The 21,813-nt window shown below is 39.8% G+C and overlaps 1 protein-coding gene and 1 long non-coding RNA gene across 3 annotated transcripts in view; one reads left to right on the top strand and one right to left on the bottom strand.

Annotated features, from left to right (window-relative positions):
* LOC134809282 (uncharacterized) overlaps positions 1-21,813 on the top strand; it is a 218,188-nt gene that overhangs the window by 21,290 nt on the left and 175,085 nt on the right. The window lies entirely within an intron of this gene.
* Positions 13,437-14,363, bottom strand: OR13H1 (olfactory receptor family 13 subfamily H member 1). The gene has a single exon (XM_529156.5). It carries the CDS (start codon positions 14,361-14,363, stop codon positions 13,437-13,439), a length of 927 nt encoding a protein of 308 aa, XP_529156.2.

Raw genomic sequence — 21,813 nt, 5'->3', positions numbered from 1 at the left:
GTCATTGTTGGACATTTGGGCTGGTTCCAAGTCTTTGCTATTGTGAAGAGTGCCGCAATAAACATACGTGTGCATGTGTCTTTATAGCAGCATGATTTACAGCCCTTTGGGTATATACCCAGTAATGGGATGGCTGGGTCAAATGGTATTGCTAGTTCTAGATCCCCGAGGAATTGCCACACTGACTTCCACAAGGGTTGAACTAGTTTACAGTCCCACCAACAGTGTAAAAGTGTTCCTACTTCTCCACATCCTCTACAGCACCTGTTGTTTCCTGACTTTTTAATGACTGCCATTCTAACTGGTGTGAGATGGTATCTCATTGTGGTTTTGATTTGCATTTCTCTGATGGCCAGTGATGGTGAGCATTTTTTCATGTATTTTTTGGCTGCATAAATGTCTTCTTTTGAGAAGTGTCTGTTCATGTCCTTCGCCCACTTTTTGATGGGTTTTTTTTTTCTTGTAAATTTGTTTGAGTTCATTGTAGACTCTGGATATTAGACCTTTGTCAGATGAGTAGGTTGTGAAAATTTTCTCCCATTTTGTAGGTTGCCTGTTCACTCTGATGGTAGTTTCTTTTGCTGTGCAGAAGCTCTTTAGTTTAATTAGATCCCATTTGTCAATTTTGTCTTTTGTTGCCATTGCTTTTGGTGTTTTAGACATGAAGTCCTTGCCCATGCCTATGTCCTGAATGGTAATGCCTAGGTTTTTTTCTAGGGTTTTTATGGTTTTAGGTCCAACGTTTAAGTCTTTAATCCATCTTGAATTAATTTTTGTATAAGGTGTAAGGAAGGGATCCAGTTTCAGCTTTCTACATATGGCTAGCCAGTTTTCCCAGCACCATTTATTAAATACGGAATCCTTTCCCCATTTCTTGTTTTTCTCAGGTTTGTCAAAGATCAGATAGTTGTAGATGTGCAGCGTTATTTCTGAGGGCTCTGTTCTGTTCCATTGATCTATATATCTGTTTTGGTTACCATGCTGTTTTAGTTACTGTAGCCTTGTAGTATAGTTTGAAGTCAGGTAGCGTGATGCCTCCAGCTTTGTTCTTTTGGCTTAGGATTGACTTGGTGACGCGGGCTCTTTTTTGGTTCCATATGAACTTTAAAGTAGTTTTTTCCAATTCTGTGAAGAAAGTCATTGGTAGCTTGATGGGGATGGCATTGAATCTGTAAATTACCTTGGGCAGTATGGCCATTTTCATGATATTGATTCTGCCTACCTGTGAGCATGGAATGTTCTTCCATTTGTTTGTATCCTCTTTTATTTCATTAAGCAGTGGTTTGTCGTTCTCCTTGAAGAGGTCCTTCACGTCCCTTGTAAGTGGGATTCCTAGGTATTTTATTCTCTTTGAAGCAATTGTGAATGGGAGTTCACTCATGATTTGGCTCTCTGTTTGTCTTTTGTTGGTGTATAAGAATGCTTGTGATTTTTGTACATTGATTTTGTATCCTGAGACTTTGCTGAAGTTGCTTATCAGCTTAAGGAGATTTTGGGCTGAGACAATGGGGTTTTCTAGATATACAGTCATGTCATCTGCAAACAGGGACAATTTGACTTCCTCTTTTCCTAATTGAATACCCTTTATTTCCTTCTCCTGCATAATTGCCCTGGCCAGAACTTCCAACACTATGTTGAATAGGAGTGGTGAGAGAGGGCATCCCTGTCTTGTGCCAGTTTTCAAAGGGAATGCTTCCAGTTTTTGCCCATTCAGTATGATATTGGCTGTGGGTTTGTCACAGATAGCTCTTATTATTTTGAGATAGGTCCCATCAATACCTAATTTATTGAGAGTTTTTAGCATGAAGCGTTGTTGAATTTTGTCAAAGGTGTTTTCTGCATCTATTGAGATAATCATGTGGTTTTTGTCTTTGGTTCTGTTTATATGCTGGATTACATTTATTGATTTGCATATATTGAACCAGCCTTGCATCCCAGGGATGAAGCCCACTTGATCATGGTGGATAAGCTTTTTGATGTGCTGCTGGATTCGGTTTGCCAGCGTTTTATTGAGGATTTTTGCATCAATGTTCTTCAAGGATATTGGTCTAAAATTCTGTTTTTTGGTTGTGTCTCTGGCCGGCTTTTGTATCAGGATGATGCTGGCCTCATAAAATGAGTTAGGGAGGATTCCCTCTTTTTGTAGTGATTGGAATAGTTTCAGAAGGAATGATACCAATTCCTCCTTGTACCTCTGGTAGAATTCGGCTGTGAATCCATCTGGTCCTGGACTCTTTTTGGTTGGTAAGCTATTGATTATTGCCACAATTTCAACTCCCGTTATTGGTCTATTCAGAGTCAACTTCTTCCTGGTTCAGTCTTGGGAGGGTGTATGTGTCGAGGAATTTATCCATTTCTTCTAGATTTTCTAGTTTATTTGCATAGAGGTGTTTGTAGTATTCTCTGATGGTAGTTTGTATTTCTTGGGATTGGTGGTGATATCCCCTTTATCATTTTTTATTGCATCTATTTGATTCTTTTCTCTTTTCTTCTTTATTAGTCTTGCTAGCAGTCTATCAATTTTCTTGATCCTTTCAAAAAACCAGCTCCTGGATTCATTGATTTTTTGAAGGGTTTTTTTGGTCTCTATTTCCTTCAGTTCTGCTCTGATTTTAGTTATTTCTTGTGTTCTGCTAGCTTTTGAATGTGTTTGCTCTTGTTTTTCTAGTTCTTTTAATTGTGATGTTAGGGTGTCAATTTTGGATCTTTCCTGCTTTCTCTTGTGGGCATTTAGTGCTATAAATTTCCCTCTACACACTGCTTTGAATGTGTCCCAGAGATTCTGGTATGTTGTGTCTTTGTTCTCGTTGGTTTCAAAGAACATCTTTATTTCTGCCTTCATTTCATTATGTACCCAGCAGTCATTCAGGAGAAGGTTGTTCAGTTTCCATGTAGTTGAGTGGTTTTGAGGGAGTTTCTTAATCCTGAGTTCTAGTTTGATTGCACTGTGGTCTGAGAGACAGTGTGTTATAATTTCTGATCTTTTACATTTGCTGAGGAGAACTTTACTTCCAACTATGTGGTCAATTTTGGAATAGGTGTGGTGTGGTGCTGAAAAAAATGTGTATTCTGTTGATTTGGGGTGGAGAGTTCTCTAGATGTCTATTAGTTCCACTTGGTGCAGAGCTGAGTTCAATTCCTGGGTATCCTTGTTGACTTTCTGTCTCGTTGATCTGTCTAATGTTGACAGTGGGGTGTTAAAGTCTCCCATTAATAATGTGTGGGAGTCTAAGTCTCTTTGTAGGTCACTCAGGACTTGCTTTATGAATCTGGGTGCTCCTGTATTGGGTGCATATATATTTAGGATAGTTAGCTCTTCTTGTTGAATTGATCCCTTTACCATTATGTAATGGCCTTCTTTGTCTCTTTTGATCTTTGTTGGTTGAAAGTCTGTTTTATCAGAGACTAGGATTGCAACCCCTGCCTTTTTTTGTTTTCCATTTGCTTGGTAGATCTTCCTCCATCCTTTTTTATTTTGAGCCTATGTGTGTCTCTGCACGTGAGATGGGTTTCCTGAATACAGCACACTGATCATCTTGACTCTTCATCCAATTTGCCAGTCTGTGTCTTTTAATAGGAGCATTTAGTCCATTTACATTTAAGTTAATATTGTTATGTGTGAATTAGATCCTGTCATTATGATGTTAGCTGGTGATTTTGCTCGTTAGTTGATGCAGTTTCTTCCTAGCCTTGATGGTCTTTACAATTTGGCATGATTTTGCAGTGGCTGGTACCGGTTGTTTCTTTCCATGTTTAGTGCTTCCTTCAGGAGCTCTTTTAGGGCAGGCCTGGTGGTGACAAAATCTCTCAGCATTTGCTTGTCTGTAAAGTATTTTATTTCTCCTTCACTTATGAAGCTTAGTTTGGCTGGATATGAAATTCTGGGTTGAAAATTCTTTTCTTTAAGAATGTTGAATATTGGCCCCCACTCTCTTCTGGCTTGTAGAGTTTCTGCCAAGAGATCCGCTGTTAGTCTGATGGGCTTCCCTTTGTGGGTAACCCGACCTTTCTCTCTGGCTGCCCTTAACATTTTTTCCTTCATTTCAACTTTGGTGAATCTGACAATTATGTGTTTTGGAGTTGCTCTTCTCAAGGAATATCTTTGTGGCATTCTGTGTGTTTCCTGAATCTGAATGTTGGCCTGCCTTGCTAGATTGGGGAAGTTCTCCTGGATAATATCCTGCAGAGTGTTTTCCAACTTGGTTCCATTCTCCCCGTCACTTTCAGGTACACCAATCAGACGTAGGTTTGGTCTTTTCACATAGTCCCATATTTCTTGGAGGCTTTGTTCATTTCTTTTTATTCTATTTTCTCTAAACTTCCCTTCTCGCTTCATTTCATTCATTTGATCTTCCATCACTGGTACCGTTTCTTCCAGTTGATCGCATCGGCTCCTGAGGGTTCTGCATTCTTCACGTAGTTCTCGAGCCTTGGCTTTCAGCTCCATCAGCTCCTTTAAGCACTTCTCTGTATTGGTTATTCTAGTTATACATTCGTCTAAATTTTTTTCAAAGTTTTCAACTTCTTTGCCTTTGGTTTGAATGTCCTCCTGTAGCTCGGAGTAATTTGATCGTCTGAAGCCTTCTTCTCTCAGCTCGTCAAAGTCATTCTCTGTCCAGCTTTGTTCCGTTGCCGGTGAGGAACTGCGTTCCTTTGGAGGAGGAGAGGCGCTCTGCTTTTTAGTTTCCAGTTTTTCTGTTCTGTTTTTTCCCCATCTTTGTGGTTTTATCTACTTTTGGTCTTTGATGATGGTGATGTACAGATGGGTTTTTGGTGTGGATGTCCTTTCTGTTTGTTAGTTTTCCTTCTAACAGACAGGACCCTCAGCTGCAGGTCTGTTGGAGTTTGCTAGAGGTCCCCTCCAGACCCTGTTTGCCTGGGTACCAGCAGCGGTGGCTGTAGAACAGCGGATTTTCATGAACCGCGAATGCTGCTGTCTGATCGTTCCTCTGGAAGTTTTGTCTCAGGAGTACCCGGCCGTGTGAGGTGTCAGTCTGCCCCTACTGGGGGGTGCCTCCTAGTTAGGCTGCTCAGGGGTCAGGGACCCACTTGAGGAGGCAGTCTGCCCGTTCTCAGATCTCCAGCTGCATGCTGGGAGAACCACTGCTCTCTTCAATGCTGTCAGACGGGGACATTTAAGTCTGCAGAGGTTACTGCTCTCTTTTTGTTTTTCTGTGCCCTGCCCCCAGAGGTGGAGCCTACAGAGGCAGGGAGGCCTCCTTGAGCTGTGGTGGGCTCCACCCAATTCGAGCTTCCCAGCTGCTTTGTTTACGCAAGCAAGCCTGGGCAATGGCGGTCGCCCCTCCCCCAGCCTCGCTGCCACCTTGCAGTTTGATCTCAGACTGCTGTGCTAGCAATCAGCGAGACTCCGTGGGCGTAGGACCCTCCAAGCCAGGTGCGGGATGTAATCTCCTGGTGCACCATTTTTTAAGCCCGTCGGAAAAGCACAGTATTGGGGTGGGAGTGACCCGATTTTCCAGGTGCCATCTGTCACCTCTTTCTTTGACTAGGAAAGGGAACTCCTTGACCCCTTCCACTTCCCAAGTGAGGCAATGCCTCGCCCTGCTTCGGCTCATGCACGGTGCGCTGCACCCACTGTCCTGCACCCACTGTCTGGCACTCCCTAGTGAGATGCACCCGGTACCTCAGATGGAAATGCAGAAATCACCCGTCTTCTGCGTTGCTCACGCTGGGAGCTGTAGACCAGAGCTGTTCCTATTCGGCCATCTTGGCTCCAGCCCAGTCCCCTGTTTCTTGAGAGCGTTCTCAACATGGCTTAAGAAGGTAATGAGTGTTCTCAACAAACTAACACTGAAACAGAAAACCAAACACTGCATGTTCTCACTCATAAGTGGGAGTTGAACGATGAGAACACATGGACACAGGGAAGGGAACAACATATACCGGGGCCTGTCGGGGGGTGGGCAGCAAGTGGAGGGAGAGCATTAGGACAAATACCTAATGCCTGTGGGGCTTAAAACCTAGATGACTGGTTGATAGGTGCAGCAAACCACCATGGCACATGTATACCTATGTAACAAACCTGCACATTCTGCACATGTATCCTAGAACATGAAGTGAAATAATAATTAAAAAGAAGGTAATAAATGAATGGGGTGGGTGTATTGACCACTATCTATTGAGACTCTATGAAAACTTTCAATTAAGCATTTAGGTAAATAAAATTCTGCAAACAGTGTTTACTGGAGGTCTCCTCTTTCTCTCCACTTTTCCCCAACTTCCCCCACTCCATCTCAGCCATCTTTGATTTGAGTAGGTTCTGGAAATCCCAATTTTTCCTAAAGCTTTCCTAGATTAGTTTTGAGGTACCATGCAAACTGTTGCTGTCTAAATATAATCCTGCACCCTTTCATTCACTGCCCGGTTAATTTATTACATCTATACATATATCTAATTACAATAGTTTTATTTATTGATTTCTTGCCCAGTTTGTGCTCTGAATATATGATACACTTGTTTATTATTTTTATGTGTATGCTTGTTAAAATTCCCAGATTAGTTATCCAGATTTTAGGGGGCAGAAGCAAGGCATCTTTGCAAAAAGTCTACCTGAGTGCTACTCAAAATGTTTGCAGTGAGATAAGGACACAATTGAGAGTAAACATTTAGTAACTATCAAAGTGATTTGATATTGCTGTGACATGTTTATCATGTTTTAGCAAATATCAGCCTGCAACAGCTTGGAAATTTTTTAAAAAACTGTCCTTTACCACAAATAGTTTGAGCAACATTTGTGAGCACTTACATTTAATTAATTCTTATTATGCATGCACTCTGTGCCAGGAACTATGCTAAGGAGACAGAGATGACCAAAACAAAATTCCTGCTCTCAGTAAGCTTATGATCTAATTAAAGATAAACACTCCAAAACAAGCATTATTATAAAACAGCACGAAATGTATCAAATTGCGAGTCAAGCAAAATGCTATTAAGCAAAGGAAATGGAATTACGTAATGTACCTAGGCTTAAACAAGGTAGAATGAGCTTTGAGGAGGGCTTCACTGAGGAAATGACATTTGATTTTGTTCTTGAAGGGGGACTGAGATTTTCCCAGGCATAGAAAGTGGAGAGGGTTCTGCAGGCAGAGAGAACAGTGTGTATAGCAGCACTGCTACATAAAAGGTTCAGGGAAAGAAAGTATTGTCTTCCTGGAGCGTGGGGTCTGTGGTGATGAGGTGGATAATGAGGATGGAGAGACTAGCAGAGGCTTCATTAATGCCACATATCCTGTAGGCAATAGGGAGCCACTGTAAATTTCTAATCTGGGAGTGAGATTATAGAGGGGGTGAAGTGACAAGATGAGATTGATGAGATTTTCCCTTTAGAAAAATCACTCTGGAGACAGTGATTGGATGGCTAGTTTAGAAGGAAGTAATACTGGGCTAGAGAAAAATAGTTAGGAGTGTGTTACAGTCATCCTGATAAGCATTGATAAAGCAGTGAACTAGGACAGACGCATTGAGGACAGAGAAGAGGGGGTGGGTTGGGGAAATATTTCAGAACAAGACTCAATAAAATTCAGTGAGTGAGTGGTTGTCAAGGGTAAGTGAGAAGGAGATGGAGAGATTAACTCTGAGGATAATGATAATACCATCATGCAGCATTTGTAATGTGCTTTTAACTTTTTAACATCTAACATCTATGATCTCATTTGATCTTTCAACCATTCTGTGAGGTAGGCTAAGGAATATATTTTCCCCTGTATGACAGATGCAGTCCAGAGAGGTTAAGTGATACACTCAGAGTTCCATAGCTCACTAATGGCAGAACCCAGACTAGAATCCAGACTTCCTGACGCCTGAGCATGTTTTTTTCCCAGTCTCTCATGATGTTGCACTGTAAAAGTGTTTGACCTGCTGTTCACACTTAACCAGAAACAGTTACTATGCACATTACTAGTGGAGAAAAAGAGGAGAGGGAGAAGGTGCTCAGTGAGATGGGGGTCAACTACTTTTACATCAATTGGGAATTCAATAATAACAACAACTTCAGTAATAATGATAAAAATAGTTAACGTTTATTGAGGGCTTACCATGGCCAAGCCACAGTTCTCAGCATTTTAGATAAATTAACTGATTTAATCTTCTTAACCACCCTACAAGGGTCAGTCCTATAATTGTCTTCCTGTTATAGATGAGGAAACTGAGGCAGAAAGCTGCCCAAGGTCGTATAGCTAGTAAGTGTCAGAACCTAGCTATTTTGAACCTAGACAATCTGAACCTACAGTGTCTTCCTCTCTCTGCTCAGCAACAATCTTGCCTTCTTCCTACCCCTCTTCCAAGGACTCCATGAACGCATCAGGCTCTCATCAGAAAGATCATTAATCTAGGTATTAGGAGAATTGTATTCCAACCCCAATCCTGTTACTAACTGTTGACCTTGATAATATTATTGCCTCTCTAAATTTTTTGTCATCTGTAAATGACATTAATAATATTTATAGCAACATCTGATCTGCTTATCTCATTAAATTATTTTGAGGATGATAGGAGGTAATACGTGTTCAAGAATAAAATAAACTGTAAAGTTTGTAAAGCGCTTTACCAACATGAGAATTAGGAAGATATAGCTTTACAAAATAATGTTGCCTGTGTACATGTTTGTCTCTCTACCTTTGAGGTGAACTCTTTGAGGGAAGGGAACAAGTATCCTTCCTTCACCACTGCATCCCTAGTGATGAGCGTAGTACCCACTATCTGGTAGACAGCTGATAAATATGTATTCAGTGGATGCTATATGTATGAATGCTTGAATGGACAATTGAAGGAGCAGCCTCAGGATGCACTATTTAAAAAGCAAGTAGGCACTTCACTTCCTGGCATCTTAGGTGCAGATAATCTGGACACCATCGTGACAGCTAACATTGTTCTAAGTGCTTTATTTTACATAAATTGAATCATATATATATGCTTATAACCAACCTATGAAGTCATATTCATATCCCTGCTTTTCCTAGCTCTCACCTGTATTGTTAAGTCATATCCCTGCTTTTTCTAGCTCTCACCTATATTGTTAAGCTTGGAAGCTACATTTCCCACACTCATTTGTCAGTCAAGTTCAGTTTTGGATTCCACCCATGAGAGGTACTTGCAGGAAACTTGGCAAGCAGAAGGGAAGTAGACACCATCACTGCTCTTCCTGACATCTTGTTTAGGTGTGTGGGCTTGATCAGAAAAGATTTAAGTGATTTCTGAGCATTCTCTTGTGAAACATCTGCTTCAGTGACGTCATTAGCAGCAGTTTCCTAACAATCTCTAAAATTTCCCATGATTCCCACAATTCCTACAACTGTCTCATTTTGCTGGTAGTTCCCTTACCTTTTCTCTCATAGCCCTTCCAAAGGCTTTGTAGGCCCCTAATTCTCTGTGTTAAATGCCTTCCTGAAATAACTATAGAGTAGTTTCTGTTTGCCTGATCGAACTCTGAGTGCTACACTTTACAGGTGAAGAGACCTAAGCAGAGGGTAACTTGAGTGAAGAAGTGGCAGAAGGAAGGACTGAATCTAACAAGTTTTGCCCCAGGGCTTGTGCTCTAAGTAGTTATACTTCACTGCCTCTCTTCAACTGAAAACCCAAATCCTATAAATGGGGCACTGTATCTTTTTCTGAAATCTCCATGAATATTTCCATGGAAATGATCATTTGGAGCCTGCTTTTCAGTTTGTAAACTTTCTTCTCAACTTTTGACAGAACCATCTTAGTTTCAACACAGTCTTTCCATCTTTCTTTCCAGGGCGAAGCAAGGTAAGCTTCACTACTCAGCCATTGGGGATGGGGAGTAGGGAGGAGTCCAGTGGAAGGTTTCACAGGATCCTTGTGATTGATCAGGCAGAGAAGCACTACTCAATCTCAGGAATTTTCAAAAGCCCAGCATTGATTTCATTTCACAACACCCTCACAGAGTTCATTTTTATCTTTAAAATAAATTAATATCAATGTAAAATTAGATAGCCTCTAGAGTTAGTGCCTAGAAACTGAATGTTAATGCTGGAAGGGCCAGAGCTGTGTTAACTAGCTGCCATGTTTGCCTTCTTTTTCAGTCAAAGCTAACATTTAAAGTCAGAGAGATAGATCTATATATATTGATCTGGAGGAATGTTCATGATATATTGTCAAGTGGAAAAAGCAAGTTGCAGAGTAAATTGATGATATGCTTGCATTTTTTAAGAAAATAAGAGCAAGCCCTATATAAAATAACACCTGGATGCAGAATGTTAGAACTAGAGAGGTCTTTAGGTAGCTAAACACAATCTTCCTGTTATATTGATAAGCAAGTTTGAAGGCCAGAGAGAGATATAACTAAGGTTACACAGCTTGTTAGTAGCAGAATCAATTCCACAACCTTCATCTCCAGACTCCACTATGTCACTCTGTCTGTAGGCTGTGCCCATACCAACAAGTCAATAAAGGGAGAAAGAACCTAGTGACATAGCTATACTATTTTGTAGTAGAGGGACCATTATTGAAAATGTGCATCCCATTTTAAGCTGTAAACCAACCTGTAATAGAGAGTGAAATATTTTTCCCTCCAAAGGCAGAATCATTAAAACCTATACTCTTAATATTCCACCTAATTTCTGAATTTTCCTCTGTGCGAAGACACTCTTTGATTCTTTTAATATTTCATTGATTGTGCCAGTTTATGTTTATTTCACAATGTTTGCTTGAAAGGTTTATCTTGATAGTAAGGAACATTTTGCACAAAGCATGAGACTTACCCTAATACCTAGCATAGTGCCTGCCTTAAAGTACAAACCTAATGTTTGTTAAATGGATAAATTAAAGATTGAATTCATTTGCCTTTTTCTGAATTTTTTTCTTTCTCAATATTAAAACATTATTTCAGAGATGAAGAGTACCATGTACCTTTAAAAATGTATACAGACACATGCACACGTATGTTTATTGTAGCACTATTCACAATAGCAAAGACTTGGAACCAATCCAAAAGTCCAACAATGATAGACTGGATTAAGAAAATGTGGCACATATACACCATGGAATACTATGCGGCCATAAAAAATGATGAGTTCATGTCCTTTGTAGGGACATGGATGAAATTGGAAATCATCATTCTCAGTAAACTATCACAAGGACAAAAAACCAAACACCGCATGTTCTCACTCATAGGTGGGAATTGAACAGTGAGAACACATGGACACAGGAAGGGGAACATCACACTCTGGGGACTGTTGTGGGGTGGGGGGGAGGGGGGAGGGATAGCATTAGGAGATACACCTAATGCTAAATGACGAGTTAATGGGTGCAGCACACCAGCATGGTACATGTATACATATGTAACTAACCTGCACATTGTGCACATGTACCCTAAAACTTAAAGTATAATAATTAAAAAAAAAGTATACAGTTTGAATAAATCTTGCACTTGTTTTGAAATTAAGCTGTTTTGATAAGTGGTTTATTCATCCTCAATTATTTTTCATTTAGTTAGTAAACATGTAAGACAGTCTCCTTGTATCCATGGTACTCCCTTTGCAACACCATACAATGTCTCTTCAGCCCCCCAGCAGTCACGGTAAGAGGAACACACTGAGTATCTGTTTGCTCAGTAGTGCTGGGTACTGTGCATTTTATTTTTTTCTACCTGTTTGTGTCTGGTTCCTCACAAACAGGTAGAAAAGGCTTCTTGGGAGATGACTTCATCATATGTGGTGGAGGCCCAAAGTAAAGTGAGACCAGGAGACAGGATATCTGGGTCTTCGTTCTAGATCTGCTTCCAAACAGTTTCATGATCTTGGGAAATTTACTCCACATTCAGTGAGCCTTAGATTTCTCATCTAAAATCGGTTACCTGTAATAGATCATTGTTTATCAAAACCGTTCCTTTTAGTTTTAGAACTCCCTTTTCAAATGAAATAGCTCACAGGAAACGACCCCCCATTAGCAGGCTCCAGGCACCACAATTGAGTCCCTAAAAACTATATAAATCAAGATTTGAAAAACATTGCATTATGTCCATCAACAGAAAATGGGTTTTAAGATGCGGTAAATGTGTGCAATGAAATATTATTCAGCAATAAAAAGGAACAAATTACGGATACATGCAACAATATAGATGAATCTCAAGAGCAGGCTGAGTGAGAGAACCCAGACACAAAGGAGTACAGACTGCATGATTTTATTTATAGTCAATATTTAAAAAAACAAAAACTAACATATAGTGAAAGAAATCAGATCACTGGTTGGAATTGGGGGTAGAGGGAGGAAGGGATGGGTTACAAAAAGGCAAAAGGAAACTTCTGTAGGTGATGAAATTGTTAGGTAGCTGATTGTTGTGGTGATGCTGTGAGCATCTGTCAAAACTCATAGAATTGCACACTGTAATTGGACAAAGTTTATTGTATACAAATTATGTCATGATAAAGTGGATTAAAATATCACTACATTAGTCATCTCTAGGGTTTCTTATGCCTTTAGATATAGTAAGTGGGATCTGGAATCAACCAGACCTAGATTTAAGTACTGGCTCTGTGGCCATGGGCAAATCACTCAGTTTCCACACTTCTAAATATGGATGGAAAATAGTGCCATGGCATTGAACCACTGTGTGAATTCTATGTGATAATAGATATAGAGAGCTTTGCTCAACCCCTAGCGTATCATAAGTTCTCAATAAATGGTAGCTGCATTTATAATTCTATGATTCTAAATAATTTTACAGACTTACTTTTACAAATTCAGAGGTGGCATATATATGATCTAAATTCTAATTTTGACTCCATTATCAATTATGTATGACTTTAGATGAGTCTCAGTGTCTACTCTGTTTCCTCATTGTTAATACAGAGGGAAATTGTGGTGGTGTTTTTACCAATTCCATAGGAAAATTAGGGATATAAAGTAGACTAATAGATTAGAAAGATGTTTTGAAAAACAAAAAGCAAAAATAAAACACTCTACACAAATGTAGGAAATAGCTATGATAATTTTTCTCATGATTCCAAGATTAAGTGAAACAAGGAGATTGTGCTTACGTAACAGGGCTTACCCTCAGTAAAGTTGTAAAGTTTCTGACATTTGTCTTCTGGCCTTTTATTATACCATTCTTTGTCTTAGTTTCCAATTTCAGTTATGCCTCACCTGCTGTCAACAGTTACAGAAGATTCTCTTGCTGTATAGGTCTCTTCTGTCAGTGAGAAAATTACTCTGATAAGTTCATTTACCTGAAGGTGAGTAACCTAATGGGTAGCCACTAACAATATTCTATGTAAAGAAAGAGCAAAAATAATACCTCTAATGGCAATTCAAGTCTCAGTAGGAATAATATTTGGGGTGGGAGCACTTCCTGAAGCTTCTCATATGTCAATCACTTCCAAAGATAAAGTCAGATCCTTTAAACCATTTTCTCCATCAGGGACGTTGTGTTATTTTAGACGTTTAGAAGCAAAGAAGGCTCATGTCCTTTTCAACATAACTTTCCTTATTGCCCGTTTAACATCTTTTTTTCTCAGGCTATATATCAGGGGGTTCAACATGGGTGTCAAAGCTCCATAAAACACTGAGATAAACTTGTCCTGGTCAGGGGAGGACTTGGACTGAGTTTTCATATACATGGAGATGGCTGCCCCATAGAGGATTGTCACCACGGTCAGGTGAGAGCCACATGTGGTAAAGGCCTTGAGCCTGCCCTGGGGTGAGCGAATCCTTATGATAGCCATAGCAATTCGTATGTAGGAGAGGAGAACAAACCCAAATGGTAGCAGCAGGGTGAAGATACTGGTGATGAGGATCATAAATTCATTGAGGCTGGTATCAGAACAGGTCAGCTTAATGAGGGAGAGTATCTCACAGGCAAAATGGTTGATGACATTAGCCCCACAGACATGAAGCCTCAGGGATAGGATGAGCATGGCAGTGAGCACAAGTGATGTCCCCCATGAGGTAGCAGCCAAGCAGACACACACTGGGCCATTCATAACCACTGAATAACGCAGGGGATTGCTGATAGCAACCACACAGTCATAGGCCATGGCAGCCAGTAGGAGGCACTCTGCTGTGGCCAAAGCCAAGGAGACACTCGTTTGAGCCAAACATCGGGGATAAGAGAGGTAGGGATGAGTAGAGAAACAATGCACCAAAGCCTGGGGCATGGAAGCTGTTCCATAACAAAGGTCTAAGAAAGACAGGTTACTAAGGAAGAAGTAGATTGGAGTGTGGAGGTTGGGGTCAAAGTGAATAAGAAAGATCATAAATCCATTCCCCAACAATGTGCTGAGGTAAATTATCAGCACTAATGTGAAAAACGTGTCTCTCCATTGAGGATAGTTGGAAATGCCAATAAGGAGAAACTGAAACACTGCTGTGACATTGTCCATGGCCATCTTTCCCTCTTGCCACTATTCATTAAATGGATGCCAATTGGCTACTTAGTGTTACCTGAAAGAATGAGAATAAAGATGGAGGGTGTGAGAAAGGTGGAAAGAATTAGGGTGTGCAGGATCATTATCTTTGTCCTTTTCAGAAGAATGGGACACAAATGGAATAGATATCTATAATGGGAACAGAGGCAAAGCTAAATATCCTCCCTCAATCCTAAGAAAATGGAAAGTTCCTTATCTTTTTGAAAATAGTTATATAAAAATTTCTCCAGCCCTCCTCCACTAGAGGTCTTCTTGAATAATTTTTCCTAACTAAGAAGACAGGAAAGGTAGGCCATCTTCCTGACTTTCTCACGTCATTTTCCAAGATAAATCTGATATGTAGACATGGTTGAATCTCAGTTAGCTTGAGTTATTAATCTCAACCAACAGGGTACCTTCTGACACATGTCTTAGCTAAAATATTGTCTATGTTTGGGATGTCTCTCACTCCTAGATTGTGCATGCCTTCATTTTTCCATAGTTCCAGAATTTACCACGGTGCCTGACATAGAGTGGGTGCAAGGTAGCTCTTTGACCTGAGCTGATATTATGTAGATGTAGTAGTGAGGTCTGGGAGGACCCTCTACTAATATCCCCTGCTGAAGTTACATTTCTAGCTTCTCCTACATTTTCTATTCTGTTGTCGTTGAGCCCCAGTCAGGAGTATGAAAACTGAACATGAAGTTTCTAAAAGTGTGGGTGGTAAGGAGAGGGTCTGAGTATGTAGCCTCACTGAAAAGGCTCTCTTATCCCATCCTCACCCATCTCTTTCCCCTAGCCCTGCTTCATTTTTTATAACACATTCTAATACCTGAAGTTATATTAATAATTTGATTACTTGCTTATTATTTGTCTTTCACTCAAATGTGAATTTAATAACAGGGCCCTTGTCTGCTGTTTACTGGTGTATTCCTAGAACATAGAACAGTACCTGGGGGATCACAAGAACCCAATAGGTAGTAAATGAATATATAAAGTCCTAAGCATTCAGAGCTGTTATCCGGAATCTACCTACTCCTCTTGCCACCTGCACTGCCATTCTTTATTCCAAGGCATCATCATCACTCACCTGGATTTTTCCAGTGACTTCCTCATTGGTTTTCCTGTTTCTAGTCTTCTTCCCATCCAGTTCAGATGATTCAGTTGAACTGTAAGTGAAATCAGGTCACTCTTCCATTAAAAAATTTATTCTATTTTTATTGAAGTATGACTGATATACAAAAAGGTACACATATTTTATGTATATATCTTGAGTTTGAAGATAAGTATATACTCATGAAACGGCCACCATAAATAATGCCGTAAATATAACAAACATCCCTAGAAGTTTCCTCCTTCTCTCTTTTATCTTTGTAATAAGAACACTTAACATAAGACCTACTCTCTTAATAAAATTTTAAGTATACAGTATCATATTGTTAACTATAGATTCTCATTTCAGCCTCTCTAAACACCAATCTCCTTACTATGACCTACGAGGCCCTATATGGTTTGCCTCCCAATCACCTCCTCTCTGAACGCATCTCCTACCACCCTTTCCCTTGCTCACTTTGCTCCAGTCACACTAGCCTCCTCACCATTCCTCAAATACTCAAAGCCCATCCCTTTCACAGAGCCTTTGATCCTGCTGTTCTATATTTGTGAAAAACTTTCTGCTCCATATTTATGAAACCCAGATCCTTGCACAGCTCACCTTCTCAATTCCCTCAGGTTTTTACTTACAAGGCATCTTTTCAGTGTATCCTTCCTGGGTCACCTCATCTAGGAATTCATCTCCAGCCCCTGAAATTGCATTACATCCTTTCTGGGTCACCTCGTCTGGGAGTTCATTTCTAGCCATTGAAATTTTATATCCCCCTTTCCTGCATTATTTTCTCCTTAGAACTACATCTAGCATACTGTATAGCTTATCTATTAATTATGTTTATTGCTTGTCTCTATCAACTAGAATGTATGCTCAGTGAGGTCAGGGTTTTTCTGTTTTCTTCATTGCTGTGTGCCCAAAATATAGAATAGTACCTAGATAGGAGCTCAATAATTATTTGCTGAAGGAATGTGTGAATGGAGTTCTTTTGCTGTTCCTTATTGAAAGGCAACCTCTCTTTTTCCATCTGCCTCTTCCCTTGACATTACTGTTTCTATGCTAAGCACTCCTTTGATGTATATGTGTTTCTCCATGAGACTAACTCCCATTTTCTTTCTAATCCCTTCCTTGCAGCTTCCGCTACTCACTTGCTATGTCTCTAGACAAGTTTCTTCCCCTTACGTGCCTGAATTTTTATTTCCAATCTTGTTAAACTAAATTATCTCTAAGGTCCCGTCTAGTTTTAACAAGCTAGGATTCTCGACTTCCCTCAGATAAAGAAAAAAAGAACTCACTCCGCAGAGTATTGAAATGTGTTACATTTTTCTCCTTTGTTGGAGAGACGTGTAGGCTACAGAAGCGGTTTTCTAAGAAATGAAGCATCCCTAATCATCTCTGAAATGGGAAACTCTCTCACTTGTCTTGTCCTTAAAAGTGTCTTTTTTTTTTTTTTTTTTTAGATAGAGTCTCACTCTGTCACCCAGGCTGGAGTGCAGTGGTGCAGTCTTGGCTCACTGCAACCTCCGTCTCCTGGGTTCCAGTGATTCTCCTGCCTCAGCCTCCCAAGCAGCTGGGATTACAGGTGCCCGACACCATGCCCAGCTAATTTTTGTATTTTTAGTAGAGACGGGATTTCACCACGTTGGCCAGGCTGGTCTCAAACTCCTGACCTCAGGTGATCCGCCCGCCTCAGCCTCCTAAAGTGCTGGGATTACAGGCGTAAGACACGGCTCCTGGCCCTTAAAAGTCTTTAAGAAAGAAAATTTCCTAACGTTTCCCTTCCATGTCATGGCCTTCTAGTAAGCTATCCCTGTGTCACATTGTCTACCTTTTTCAGCCTATCAGATAGGCTAGGTGCACAACAAAGGTAAATCCATATATCCAGGAAAGTGTTTGCTATTTGTGAAGAGGGAAACAAATGTAAGGGATGGAGAAGGTGGTGGTGACCTGGCTTCACAGGAGTGCCCTCAGAGCTTGAGAGACCTAACGCTGCCGCTATCTTCATTTATCATAGGACCCCGAGAAAGAGATTTTGCCTTGGCCTGCCTCCACCTTTCCAAGTGAAAATAGAGAAAATCATCTCTACAGAGTGAGAACATACAAATATATGAGTCAAATGGCTACATGAAACAATGACCCGCAGCCTCTTATATTTAAGTTAGTATAGTCATATCTTAAATTTTTTTTGAATATTTGGGAGTATATTTAGCTCCCAATTATCTACATATGGGTCTTTCACAGTGGAATATTTAATGAGATAATGGGCCGGCCACAGATGGGAGAGTGAACTGATTTTGCATTGAAGTGGATGGCTGATTATTATGCCATTTAAAACTATTATGTTCCTCCTAGAACTCTATAAAACACACTGCTTTTGCTGTCAAATATTAAATATTGATAAAATAGATGTTTTTCCTCCTTATATGAATCTATCATTCCCAGTGAGCCACAGGATGTATTTTGTTTTTCCAGTATTGAAGGAGGGTTTATAAAGTTTCTATCCCTCAGTCCCTCATGAGCCCAGTAGAATAAATTGATGAGCCATTTGACTAAAAATTGGTGATCAGTCTATGGCTGTGAGATCGACTTATTTTTTAAATGGGGTTAAACTTGCTGATAGAGATTGGGGTTGAACTCATGACCTTGCCCCCATTAGTACCATGTTTGGACCCATAGAACTAAAATTGATGACAATTTCCCTCTCACACTTAAAGGCTACTCAGCATCTAAATTGGGGGGGCTATTTTTCATTTAGTCTAGGCCCTGGCCTCCAGAGACAGTGCTGATTGCCTCATCCTAGAATTACCATTAAAAATTTCTGGCAAACTGAACCCAGCATGTTTCCCATCTTAGTCCTATTACCTGCAATTATTTATTGATATAGCATAACTTTCCTTTTAACTAATGGCTGCCTCTTGTCTTCCTGGAGATTGTCCATCCCAGATAGATGGTTAAAGACCCAAGAAGAGGAGGAAAGGAGAAAAGAAAATAAATTAAAACCTGTTCTGTTACCTACTCACCAATGGAGGTCCCTCTCAAGTATCAGTAGATGGAACAGAATGGGCTGCCCAAAAGAACAATTCTCCAAGAGTTGCCAGGTTTAGCACTGTGACGATCTCCCTGCAAACTTCCTGGCAATATTTCAAAAGCCTTCCCAGCTTCTCAAACTCACAAATGCCTAGAAACCCCTGAAGAAAGAAAATTCTTTTAGATTAGGTCAAATCTCAATCAACAAACCCTTTGATCTGCAGCCCTTGGTAATGGTATCTAATTAAATTATTTAATGTCTTAGACAAACATTTCTTTCAATGGCATTTGACCTACATACAACCTTATTCAATCTTCCCTAGAAAAGTTATGACATATACAGGATTGAGGTCATTTGAATGCTCTGCATCCAGACCCTTAGGTTATTTCAATTTGCAACCTTCTAGTTGAGACATCCATTGCCTCTTGGCAATATTTATCTATGTATTATCTTATCTTGGTGAAATGGAATCCAACTAAACCAAATTGTCACTTTCTTAAAAAAAGGAAAACAGTAACAAAACATTCTGCACCCAGGGCTTTAAACTAAATTGGATGATGCCTAGGAAAGGTCCTGGGCTCTGTACATACCCTACCAGTTTCCTACTCTTTCTTCACAACCTCTTCTCAGTGCTCAGTAGTAAAAATGTATAATTTCATACCCACAAGGTCCTGTGCATCCCTCAATCAGCAAAAAGATCGAATATCAGTCACTCTACCTGCCCACTAAGGCTGGAGAATAGACTCCAGCATTTCAAAAGCATTATAATGGAGTTGAAACAAAAAATGTCTGCATACCCCTCATTTACCTAGAAAATATAACTGACCAGAACCTGCCTTTCATTGAGCAGTTTGGTTTGTAGATTCCATCAATCTATATGTTTATCTGGAAGCTGTCACCAGGCCTCTATCTCTGGGAGCATGTTTGGCTCTGAACAAAATCTATAAATTGTACCTACTTGGCCTACTCAAGTTGTCTGGGGTCTAATTCTCTTTCAGATTCAATTCCAAATGCAGGAAGTAAGTTGATGAGCTGCTCAGTAACTTAAATAAGTTGAAGTTTCAAAGTGCTACCAGACCATTTATCTCACAAGTAGAGTTCAAAGTTTCTGATCTTTACCAGAAAGAAATAATTATCTTCTGAGAGCTTCAGGGACCTCATCCCAAACAGGCAATGAAGTTTTGCCAAATCAGAGCTGTTTGAAAAACAAAACAAAACACAAAGTGGCATTTTGTGTAGGGAAAACAAGTAAAGAAAAGAGAAAGGAGACCTTTGAGACTGTGGGACTTTTGTATACCACTACTGGCCTTTCCAGAGAACTAAGAAATAATTCTTTTTTTATTTTGGCCTACGGTTTCTTCACATTCTTTCTGTATGAAACTGATGTCATGACAGAGCCTGCAACTGGTAGAGAAATGTCTATCAGGGGACAGCTGGTATAGAGAGTGCACAACAGAGAGCAACTGTGTTATTGATCCCCATGTTAAAACAGCCTTTATGTTTGGCTTTTCAGTTCCACTTCCAGCACCCCAGCCTGATCAAAGTCTCTGTCAAGGCTATATTTCCTCATCTGACATGCAAGGTCAAGTATGACAATTCCTCATCTATTATTTAACATTCATTCATTCACATATGAATACATTTATTGAACAAGTATTTAATGAGCACCTACAATGTGTCTGGCAATGTATTTGGCACTGAGGATACAATGGTGCAAAACAACAGCAGCAACAACAACAACAACCACAACAAACCATTCGTCTTCTCTTCAAATTTGAATGCCCTTTATTTCTTTCTCTTGTCTGATTGCTCTAGCTAGGACTTCCAGTGTTATGCTGAATAAAGTGGTTCTTACCTTCAGGAAGCTTACTGTTTTTGGGGGAAATTGATATTAACATTAACTAACAATCAAGAATATATCCTATGCCATTCTCTATGATGTGATTATTAAAATCTAGTATTTGCTAGCACACTATAATCGAAATAATTTAATTGTACCTTTAAAAATAACTGAAAGAATATATTGAATTGTTTGTAATACAAAGGATAAATGCTTGAGGAGATGGATATCCCATTTCCCATGATGTGATTATTATGCATTTCATGCCTATATCAAAGTATCTCATGTACCCCATAAATATATACATCTACTATGTACAAACACAAAAATTAAAAATTAAAAAAATACAAATATGCACCTGTGATAAGTGCTATGTAAGCAAACTATATGGTGATAAAGGGTTTTATTGATTCCCATGTTCGCCCCTGTCTCCATGGCTCCTCAATACAATCTCTCTACTTGAGTCAGGTTAGTTTCTTCATTGCTCCATGAGTACCCCCATGCTCACTCCCACTTCTTTTGCACCAGTGCTTCTAATGTTCTACTAATTTGTAAAGCTAAAGCTTACCCAATCTGTCTTTCAAGGCTCAGCTTAATTCTTTGGTTCTTTTGTGTTTCAATGTTACCTGAACCTTAAACTATATCATAAGTAATCTGCGCAGATAATTGTTTTTATACTTCTTCAACTCTTTTTTTTTTTTAAATTTTAGAGACAGTGTCTTGCTCTATTGCTCAAGCTAGTGTGCAGTGGCATGATCATAGCTCACGGCAACTTCAAATTCCTGGGCTCAAGGGATCCTCCTGCCTTAGCCTCCCAAGTAGCTAGGACTATAGGCATGCACCACCACACCTGGCTAATTAATTATTTTATTTTATTTTTTTTGTAGAGCTTGGGTCTCACTGTATTACCCAGGCTGGTCTTGAACTCCTGGTCTCAAGCGATCCTCCTGCTTTAGCCTCCTAAAGCACTGGGATTACAGGTGTGAGCCACCATGCCTGGCCTTTTTAACACTTTTAGTGGTAGTGGCAGTAGACACAATATAGGGTAAGGAGAGGCAGTCTGGGGTAATGGCTAAGGTTGTGTACTCAGGGACTTACTAACTCTGTGGAGTTTTTTTTAGGTAATCTGAATAATCTGGGCCTAATTTTCCTTGTTTATGAAGTGAGGAAATACATATAAAATGCCCAGGACAGTGCCTGGCACATGGTAAATCTCAATAAATATTAGCATGTTAGCTATTTTTACTTTTCCCAATGCATTCACATAAATTAGTACCTACAGTTTTTATAGCTGAGAAAACTGAAGCCTAAAGCAATCAAGTGAGTTGGCCAAATGTCACATAATTAATTAGAAACAGAGATGGATAGAAAACTCATTTTCTTACTTCCAGACCAGTGCCTTTTGGGAAATTATACATATGGTCTTTTGCTTGATACTTGCTTTGAGGACAAATTTCTC

Source organism: Pan troglodytes, chromosome X, assembly GCF_028858775.2.
Source record: "Pan troglodytes isolate AG18354 chromosome X, NHGRI_mPanTro3-v2.0_pri, whole genome shotgun sequence".
Classification (NCBI taxonomy): domain Eukaryota; kingdom Metazoa; phylum Chordata; class Mammalia; order Primates; family Hominidae; genus Pan; species Pan troglodytes.
Note: the sequence above shows the minus strand (reverse complement) of the source record. Positions and strands in the feature narration are given on the sequence as shown.

What these genes read in the sequence shown, in the direction of transcription:
- OR13H1 (XM_529156.5), bottom strand. Translation starts at nt 14,363, where the DNA reads ATGGCCATGGACAATGTCACAGCAGTGTTTCAGTTTCTCCTTATTGGC.